Genomic DNA, 10,731 nt, shown 5'->3' on the forward strand with positions numbered 1-10,731 from the left:
TATGGCGATGAGAATCCGGAGTCCGAGTCTCTGGTTTTATTCATGAAGTCAATGAAGTAGAAGTGGAGAAGAAAAGCAAAAGCTTTAGTGGACAAAATGAGTATCGAAAAATTATATATATTTAAGATTCTTATGTCGGAAGTAATTAGTCTTTATTCATTATAGGACCATATACTAATGATGAATCTAAATGATGACTTAAAATATCATGCTATATATTTATAGGATTTGAATTTCTAATTTTTTCTTATTGATTATATATAATTTATCATAATCGTATTCACATCTCATATTTATCAATGGTATAAAAAAAATGAGTTAAAATTTAGTGCACCTTATCATTTAAAGACAGTCTTTATCGTCAAGGAAAAGTAATAAATTCCAATTATATCGAGCGATTATATATTTTTGAAATTTTATAATTTCAAAAGGCAAAAATTATATAATTTAAAAAATTGAAAAAAACTATTTCTTTAAAAAAACAAATAATATAATTGGTTTTCTAATTATTTAATTTTAGAATATATATATATTATCTAATTAAAAATTAAGTTAAGGTTTGAAAATTAAAAAATAGTTTTTTTAAAATTGATTTTAATTTTAAAATTTTGCCTATAAATGATTATTTATTTATTTTATTTTAAAATCTGGTCGTTGGATTTAGCCCACCGAAGGCGAAACCCGGGAATTTGTTGCCGAACGAAGATGTTCAGAGCGCGCTTCGGTCCACATATGGGTACTCGAGAGGTCTTAAGTTCCATGAAACCACCATGAATCCAGGGCTCGGATCACCTCGTTGCCTTTTCTCTTCTTAAACCCGACCCTGTAATTGCTTCTTCTTCTTCTTCTTCTTCTTCTTCCACTGAATCAGCTTCGATTATCACTTTTATTATGGTTTTGGGATTCATGTTTGAGTTTTGGTGTGTTTTGATTCAGGTTAAAAGTGAATGGGGCATCAATCCTGTTCTCCATAATATCGCCGCAGTGGTGAGTTTCTCTCTTTCTAATTTTTTGTTTGTTTTGTTCAAGGAAAGATGAATTTAATGAATGCTTCTAGGTTTTTGATTGTGTAGTGATAAATGTGAACTCTATATTGGGTTCTTTAAATTAATCTGCTGTAGAGTAGTTGATGAACGTTTCTGGATCGATAGTTTCGGAGTTTAATTCAATGCAGTTCCTCCTATTAGAGATTGGACAATTCTAGTTAACTTAATTTATGCGCCTTTGTGGGCATTCATGAGCTCCCTTCTTTCTGTCACCTTGTCCATTGTGTTGTGTGGGAGGGGAAGGAAACACATTTCTGAGAGATTCAGTGGGTGGGAGATAGACCCTCTGCTCTATGTTTCTTCGTCTCTATCATTGGTCCTCATTTAAAAATCGTTTGGTGGCTGATTTCCTGGTTTGGTCGGGGAGCTCTGTTTCCTTTCCTTTTGGCTTCTGTCATTCGTCGTCTCTGATTGGGGAGATTGGTTTTAGGATTGGGGATGGTCGTGTTTGGAATCCAAACTCTTCGGATGAGGTTTCTTGTAAGTTCTTCTTCTTTTGTCTGCTGGACCATTCTCCCATTAGTGAGGCTGTTTTTTTTCTCCTATTTGGAGGATAAAGATTCTAAAGGAGGTTAAATTCCTTACTTGGAAAGTTTTACACGGACGAGTTAACACTTTAGATCAGCTTTTGAGGACGTTTCCCTTGTTAGTTGACCCGTTTTGTTGCATTCTGTCGGAAAGGCTGAGGAAAAATTGTATCATATTCTTTGGAGGTGTGAGTTTGTGAGTTCTGTTTGGAGTTCTTCCAGATGTTTGGTTTGGTTCCAATGTAAGCATAGCTCAACTGCTACAAAATATGTACCATCGAGGTTAGAGATTTGAATCTCCTATCTTACGTCTGGTTTAACTCAAAATCGGAAGGTCCTTTGACTCCAACTAATCAGAACTTTCTTTTGTTGTCTTTGATTACAAAGAAAAATACATAAAATGCCTTAAATAAACATTGGTTGGGGAGGAGAACGAAACACCCTTTATAAGGGTGTGAAAACCTTTTCCTATCAGACGCGTTTTAAAGCCTTGAGGGAAGTTCGAAAGGGAAAGTCCAAAGAAGACAATATCTGCTAGCGGTGGATCTAGGCCATTACATTAATTCTCCTTTTAACAGTTTTACGGTCATAGCAACCTTTGTCCCAAATGGAGAATTGTTTGCAATCTTTCATGGTCTGGGGCTTGAATTTTATCACCCGCCTTTTCTTGTTATTTCATTCTCCACATGAAAATGGTTGTCTTCCTATAAAATAAAAAGAAATATGAATGAAGCTTTGTTGACCAACGGTTATGGAATTCTTATGAATCAAATAAACTATGGCATGGAGTGGTTGCTAGTATATGTAGAAAGGATGTACGTGGATGGTCTACAAATACGATGAAGAAAGGGTGTTCAAGAAATCCTTAGTGGAAAATTATCAAGTGCAAGGACTTCATTTGAAGCTTTTCTACAATCGGGTAGGTAGTAGAAAGAATGCTTTTTGACGTGATTCTTGGGAAGGTAATAGTTGCTATCTCTAGGTTCAAGGATTTGTGAAACTTCTTGTGAGATCCCACCTTGGTTGGAGATCACTCCTTGTGAGATCCCACTTTGGTTGGAGAGGAAAAGAGCGGCACATTGGTGGGCGCGTTTTAAAACCTTGAGGGGTAGCTCCGGAGGAAAAGCCTAAAGAGGACAATATTTGCTAGCGGTGAGCTTGGACTGTTACACTTTGAAAGGAAGAACTTATTCGTCTATGAAGTTTGTATACGAGCATGCTCGATCTGGTGGGTTTACGGTAGAATTTGCAGCTTTTTGAGATCATTTTTAGCTTGCATTCGCCGGGAAGTCAGAATTTTTTTTGGTTGATTAGTTCTATGGAGTTCTTGCATCCCTTGGGTTGTGGCAAAAGGAGGCCTAGATCCTTTTCTTAGAGTTCGACAATGCTGGCAAAACGACCTTGCTTCATATGTAAAGATGAGAGATTAGTTCAACACCAGCCGACCCAACATCCAACTTCAGAGGAGTTGAGTATTGGTAAGATCAAGTTCAAGGTCTTTGTCTTAGGAGGGCTTAGATATCTCGCAGAGTTCGGAAGATTACTATGCTAAGGTGGATGCATTAATTTATCTGGTCAAATGTCAGCATCCACTAACCTTACCTGTTAGTGTAGCTGAGGGTGATTATAATTGTCTGTTGTATGCAGGTTTTGCTCTTCCATGATTTGCTGAACTCACTGTAACATCCTACTATGCCTCCTCAAGTGCTTCTCATGATGGAGTTTCACTTCTCACTCAAAGAAATGAAGACAGCCACACTTCTCGAACTTAGCAACAAAGGACTCAATGATTTCACAGGTCACATAATTTCAAGCAAGGAATCTTTTCCTTTTTCTCTCTTTTTTCCTTTTGGAAATTTTGCAAATTCATCTTTGGCTATAGATTTAGAGCGTCTGATTTGTGCTTGCTTCTGTGAAGACACCTACCCATACATGTAAATTGCAGAGTACCCGTTAAGCAATATTATATGCAAATCATAACGTTGTTGATTATAATGAGTGTAATGTGATATATGTAGTAGTTTATCAAGGCACTTCTTCCCTCATTGATGTTTACAGAAACCAAACACTTTCCCAATAAGTTTCTAGGATTTGTACTGAAACAAAGCAAGAATAACTGGGAAATGATAATCAATGAATTGCAATAAGTTGATTCTTATTTTTTTTCAACAAAGTTTCTTACTTCTGATTTAGGACTGTTATTCAACTTTATTGAGAATTATATAAAATTCATATCAGATTCTAGATGGAGATTTGAGATTGTAGTTTTAGAAAAGTGTGAGTTTTGTCCCCTTGGGAGTGAACGGTTAGCTAAAAGAAGGACGAGCTAGAAGGAAAGATGTAACAACCCAAGTCTACTACTAGCATATATTGTCCGCTTAGGCCCATTACATCTCGTCGTCCGCCTCACGGATTTAAAATGCGTTTACTAAGAAGAGGTTTCCACACCCATTATAAGTAATGCTTCGTTTCTCTCTTGCTCTATCCAGATAACCTGATCATTCTACTTTTCTTTTTTGTATTTTCGAAGGGAATCGTTTTTGTTTCCTTTCCAAAAAGAAAAAAAAGAAAGGATTGTAGTTTTAGAGCTGGCTAGCCTAGACTCTAGATTGTGCTATGATTGCTGCTAAACCAGGAACATGATGAAACTGAGTCTCTTCTACCATTATGTGGCTCAGGATTCAAGCTAATCCACACTTTCCATAAGTGTTGTGAAGGAAGGGCCTGGCTGGCTGTCTCCTTTCCAGCACTCGAGGTACCTTAAAATTCACAAAGTGCGCAGGAGGGAGGGATGTACAGTGGCACCTGTAAGTTAGCATATCTTGTCTTGTGTCCTTGTAGACAGTTTCAACTTCACTTTTGGTACATTTTATATTTCACTGATTAAGCTAAGCTGTGTGTGTGTGGGTGTGTGGGGGGCGGGGCGGCACCAATTGGCACAGCAAAAGAAAGGGGGAGGGCTATGCTTTTAGGTACAGCCAGAAGTGGCAGTGACTCAGTTTGGATTCAATTAGTTTATTGACTCTGCTTTCTACATTTGCAGGCTCATTTCAATCTTGTCTTTGGCAATAACTACGAGATTCTTATATTTGTAGGACAATACATTGAACCAAAACTCAAAGCTAATTATTATTGGATTATTTTTCATTTGATTGCTCAAGTGGAATGAGATTGTCAGAGGTTTAAGAAAAAGAGAAGAAAAAGTGAAGTATGGTTGCTCTCAGAATCAAACTGGAAACCACACACACTTGTCCTCAAAAAGTAGGCAATCATCAATGTTTGTCAAAATATCTCATCCTTTGCCTCTTCCAATGCTTCTACTCATCTAATTAAACACACAATTCTTTTCACTTTTTGTGGGCTAACTTATAGATTTGGTATTCATCGCTGTTATTTCTTATCTCTATGTATTTCACCGCTTTATCGAAAATTTTCTTTATCCCTACCATACCAGCTTGATAGTTTCTACAATCTGTCAATTACTTGAATTTTTATGAACAAAAATAATCTGTCAGTTGAAGTCGTTAATTTAGTAATGATTTAAAGGATATGTGGTAGCTTGAACTCGTGTGGTGTTATTTTTTTTCTATACTAATTTTCCATTCTATATATAATAGTCTACGAGGGAAGCTCCATACTTAGGATTCATACTAGAATTTGGAATTCATATTTGATACTTGATAACCACGCTACTTACTTGACTTGAACTATTTCTAAGAGTGAAGATTATCCACACAAACTAACACAGATCATTTTAACATGTTTTGTCTCACTCACATGATTTCTAGGAGATTACCTTTTTAACATGTTTTGTCTCACTCACATGATTTCTAGGAGATTACCCAACATACAATTGTTCTAAGCCAAACATATTTAACTTTGGAGTTCTCGTGATTAAGCTATACTTAGTTCATTTCACATATTAGTGAGTTAGATTGATAGCTTACTGTTTGGTTTGCACCTGCACTTCAGGAGATTAAAATGTATTCCACGTGTTCATGTTATGACAATACATAGTATATCCATCTTATGTGATAGATTACAAACCTTTAAGATTGGACATGAGTTTAAGTTACGAAAAGAAACCCGTGCAAATTTTGGCTTGGAAGGTAAAAACATTGCGTAGTTGGAAGATTACACTTGTTAAAGTCCTTTAACAGAACCATCGGTTCCAAATCTAAAAAGTCAGGTCATTACAATTGTAGTTCTAATCACTAATCATAAATGATTTCGTTGAACACGGAATTAGGGTTTGTTTATGGGGTGGCTTAGATAACAATGGGGCCAATTAGGGTTTGATTGATTAAATTTGTTGAAATGAAGATATGGGAAACTAAAACCATGGCCCTCTCTCTCTCTCTCTCTCTCTCTCTCTCTCTCTCTCTCTCTCTCTCTCTCTGGGGAGAGAGACACAAAAGCAGCAGTACAAAAGATGGAAAAACAAAGATGGCAGACATAACTACCATACACGTTCACATGTTGTTTCAAAAGACCTCGTAGAGTCCAAATTCATGACACTCTTTATCCCTTTTCCCCCCTTTTTCTCTTCCTCATTCAACCTTGTTTTTGCCATTTTTAATCCCTTTAACTTCTTCTTTCCTTTTAGTGTGTAAGTTCTTTAACTAAAGAACGTGTTAGACGAACACGACTCTCCACAATGGTATGATATTGTCCACTTTGAGCATAAGCTCTCATGGCTTTGCTTTGGGTTTCCCCAAAAGGCCTCATACCAATGGAGTTAGTATTCCTCACTTATAAACCCATGATCATTCCCTAAATTAGTCGATGTGGGACTTCCATCATCCAACAGAACGAACCAACGAACGAGAAATAAAGTAAAAATGGTTACCAAACGTATATCTGTTCATATAGCTCACTATCCATTCTCACTCACGAACAGAGCGTTTCGAGTCGGATCGTAATAGTTTCGTGTTGCGGGACGCTTAAAAAGTTGTTAGCTGACAAATATGTGTGTTTTTAAGGAACATGTACACTTAGAAGTGACCCATGCCAGCTTCGACCCTCCATTCATTCCCATCCCACTACCTCAATATTTCCAATCTAAAATCACAGCCCATATATTCCAATATCTTTGGCAAGCTATGAGCTTGGCTATGGCCCCCCCCCCTCCCCCCCACCCCTCAGCACTCCAAAAACCCCCACATGATCTACTTATTCACTTCAAATTTATGCTTCTCCTTCTTCCATTCAACACATTCATGTAGATTCCTTCCTTTCCTTTTCTTTCCTTTTTCTTGCCCCCCCCCCCCTCCCTTTTTCAGTCCCGACGTCGAAAACGAGTGGCATTCAGTTGGCCACACTGTTCTCTGCCATGACGTCGACGTCGAACGAGTGGCCCCGTGCTGGGATAAAGTCGAGACGTGCAGGAGCATATCCAGAAAAATTTTCATAAGGAGAGACAAAAGTTTTAGCATTATAATCAAGGTTATTAGGTTCCATTTTGTGGAGGGCCAATAATTAGATATCTGAGGTCTTTGTGGGCTCAAAAGATGACATTGGAGGGTTGGCCACAATTTATTGCTCCATCTGACCTAAGAGACAGGAAATTGGAGACCCCCACAAATCCTAATTTCTTCAACTGTTTAAGTTACAGTTTGATGATGGGCTACTTCGATATGTACATAGGTTTTTTTGATAATTGAATAATCGAATCGTTTGCCTTCCCATTTTGATACGACAACGAGTTTCAAGTTTCAACCTTTATGACATTATAATCCACTAGTCATATTGGGTTTCGTTCGGTCTCGAGACCCGATTCGTTCTACTAACATTTTTACCCACATTCCCTGACGTCAGTTTGATCCTTAAATAATCAAATCGTTTGCCACCCTATTTTGATACGACAAGTTTCAAGTTTCAACCTTTATGACATTATAATTCAACCATTGTGCTAAGATCTCACTAGCCATAATGGGTTTCGGTTGGTCTCGAGACCCGAGTCGTTCTACTAATATTTTCTTGACTAATAAAAATAACCCACATTCCCTAACATTAGTTCGATCCTTAAATAATCGAATAATTTGCCTCCTCATTTTGATACGACGAGTTTCACGCTTCAACCTTTATGACATTATAATCCGACCATTATGCTAAGATCTCACTAGCCATGGTGGGTTTCGGATGGTCTCGAGAACCGAGTCGTTCTACCAACATTTTGTTAAAGAAATTGAATGATTTATATCTTCTCAAGTAAAAACCTTTTACAATTCTGTCTTGTTTGAAATCCAAATTCTTCCAAAATCTCTTTCTTCCTCATTTTTCAACAAAGATTCCAACCTTTTCTCTCTCTATGCTTAATTGTTTATATAATTAAATTGAACAAAATAAACAAAAAAAAAAAAAAAATAAATAAATAAAACCCATCAAAGAAAATTGCATTTTAATTACTCCATGTTCTTGAATTTGATTTTTGAGCTAATATTTAGCGTTGAATTTCCAATTTTGGTTGGTTTCAATTCCAAGATAGGTCAGAAAGATATGGATAAGAGAGGGAAAAAAAAAAAAAAACAAAATTTTACAGAGCGAAAATTAAAGAAATTGTTATTAATCCGTTTCCAGCGGTCGGATTTGTCTCATATTTCTTGTTCCTTTGGGAAATTTGTCAATTAATTAAATCATTACAGATGAAGATCCAAACTCACTTGGTCCGCCGCCGTTTTTGCCTCGTATACAAACCGGGTCTGATGAGACCCGCCGGACCCGCCGCCACCTACGGCAGTGCTGCCGCCCTTCATCATCTCATCTCCTGAAAACAGTGGCAACGGGTGCATGGACGACCGCTCCCGGCTACCAAACGCCGGTACATTATTTTGTACGGCTGAGATTCTCCACATCGCTAACGGACTCCCGTTTATAGGCGCCGTGGTGGCTGCCGGAGAATACTGCCCACCAGGGCTGCCATAAAATCTGGTGGCGGAAGCGGTGGGTGAATTTCTATTCCAAGAAGGGTAATTATTAACCTGCAGGCCAGAGGGAGCGGCGCCGGCTAGTCGCTGGTAGTTCATGAGCCCATACACATGGGCAGCGTCGGAGAAGGCTCCAATTCCATGAACCATAGCGGCTGCATTAGACTGAAGGTGAGCCCTTTTTGCATGTTGGCGCTCTCTTTTGTGGGCGTTTTGGTGCCCTCCTAAGGCTTGTGAAGTAGGGAAATTCCTACAACAATAATGACATTCAAATCTCCGGCTACTTTCACCTCCGCTATTGTTGTTGTCGTTGTTGTTGTTTTCTTTAGCATCTTCGCATGCAATAACCGTGTCATCGGACTCCGATTCCTCAATAGAAGACGCAGACGCCGCTACAACATTTCGGCTTCCAAATTCTATCCCGAAAAGTCTAATGCCCTTTTCTTTTGGCGCAGGTCGGATAAAGGGTAGTTGAGAGAAAGACTCAACGTTCATGAAATCATGAGTTTCTCGTTCAGGGTTACTCTTGTCCATGAAATACGGTGGTTTTTGGATGATTCTTGAATTTGGGTCGTTGCCCAAGAGAGCGTTGAAACAACAGAGGAGGCGAAGATGGAAGGTGAAAGAAAAGTAAGTTGAATTGAGTCGAGTCGAGACCGAACCGAGCTTTGTAATGTGGAAGGGAAAGGAGAGAATGTGTGGGGTCTATAAAGGGTGTGGGGATGGAAGTATTGGGGGCTGACCCATCTGAGAGTGAACCCTGACAAGGCCACAAGTTATGATCAGAGAGGCTTTGGCTTCTCAAAGTACCATCTTGGCTTCCTTAGTTTTTTGTTTGACGTGGAATTTTTTTTTTTTTTTTTTTTTTTTTTTTTTTTTTTTTTTTTTTTTTTTTTTTTTTACTTCTCTCCTCTTAACTCTCTCCTTCCATTACAAAAAAGTTTACTTGAACTGTCATTTTTTAGGGTTAACTTTTTATACTTTTAGGGTTTCTGACTCACAAGCTAGGTTTTTTTTAACCCATCCCCAACTTAAAGTTTGATTTTTTACCTTTGTTTATCTCGGGTATAACTATATTATCGAAGTTCCAATTCACGTGGCGGTAAAAATTCAAACTTTACTGTAATAGAGATTATTGGTGTCGTGAACCAGCTGGAATTTTGTTTAGATTAATAATCGTAGGGAAATTAAATATATATATATATATATATATATATATATATATATATATATATATATATATATATATAATCAAAATGAAAATGAATAATGAAATTATGTACTTTTTTACCCAAAAGAGAGGTGGGTATCAATGCTTTAAATCTAACAAATTTATTGCCATAAAAGGGAGAAATTTATTATGTTACTTTCTTTAGTTAAATAATAAATTTTATGTTGAAGCTTATGAACCAAAAAAGAGGGAGCTTTAGTATATCATATTATATAAATAAATAAAAACGCTTAATTATTATCATAAAAACTATATTGGGTGACATCGTAGGAAATTTTTTAAAGAATGTCGAAATCATCAAGTAATACTAAATTCGAGTTCAAAATCGTGAACGTGTGGTGATACGAAACCTAGATATGATAGTGAAGAACAGCGGCTTAGTATAAAAGGGACAATGCTTGTCTAGTTAACTAATGTGTCTGATTAAGAAAGATTACCTTAATTTCATAGATGAATGTGTCTGATTAAGAAAGATTACCTTAATTTCATAGTGACATCGGTAAAACATCAATTGATTATCTAAAAAAAAAAACTTGTCTAAATTTGAATTTCTATCTTGTCGGAACTAAAAAAAGAACAAATTAATGATAATTGAGTGGAAGAGAACATAATTATATTTGTTTTTATATATATTTAGTTAACAGCGAGCCAAAGGTCAGAGATGGGGAATACCATTCTCGTTCCTGTCCTCGTTTAGTTAACAAAGAGAAATCTCTCTCCACTCCTTACTTCATTTTCGCACGTTAAATGAACATCTCTAGTCACCATAACAAACAATTATTACCCATATTACTCTTCTTAGTCCATCCCTAACAGGGGTAGGGATCAAACCATCGATTTTTGAAACAATAATCAACGTCTTACAACTGAGCTACATTCATAATTAGTTTGAACCATGTTTACGTTGACACAAAGCCATTATCAAACGAAACCCGACGACAACGACATAAACATGTAGATGTTCGTGTATACATATACATCAAGGTGTGTATGTATACGAC

The 10,731-nt window shown here is 37.1% G+C and overlaps 1 protein-coding gene and 1 long non-coding RNA gene across 6 annotated transcripts; one reads left to right on the top strand and one right to left on the bottom strand.

Moving 5' to 3' along the window:
* Positions 1–651: 651 nt before the first annotated feature.
* LOC111789850 (uncharacterized) lies at positions 652–4,938 on the top strand. Of its 5 annotated transcripts, XR_002814392.2 has the most exons (6): positions 653–825; positions 937–987; positions 3,221–3,371; positions 4,252–4,380; positions 4,516–4,545; positions 4,669–4,938. It is a non-coding gene; the product is annotated as an uncharacterized LOC111789850 (long non-coding RNA). The 5 variants fall into 5 exon arrangements; XR_015420228.1 differs by lacking the exon at positions 4,516–4,545 and having other exon boundaries at positions 652–825; positions 3,221–3,386; positions 4,617–4,938; XR_015420229.1 differs by lacking the exon at positions 4,516–4,545 and having other exon boundaries at positions 652–825; positions 3,221–3,386.
* Positions 4,939–8,094: 3,156 nt separating this feature from the next.
* Positions 8,095–9,392, bottom strand: LOC111791282 (zinc finger protein GIS2-like). Its single transcript, XM_023672560.2, has one exon. It carries the CDS (start codon positions 9,031–9,033, stop codon positions 8,212–8,214), a length of 822 nt encoding a protein of 273 aa, XP_023528328.2. The 5' UTR covers positions 9,034–9,392; the 3' UTR covers positions 8,095–8,211.
* Positions 9,393–10,731: the final 1,339 nt, after the last annotated feature.

The sequence above is a fragment of the Cucurbita pepo genome, chromosome 3, assembly GCF_057944985.1.
Source record: "Cucurbita pepo subsp. pepo isolate OVF chromosome 3, ASM5794498v1, whole genome shotgun sequence".
Classification (NCBI taxonomy): domain Eukaryota; kingdom Viridiplantae; phylum Streptophyta; class Magnoliopsida; order Cucurbitales; family Cucurbitaceae; genus Cucurbita; species Cucurbita pepo.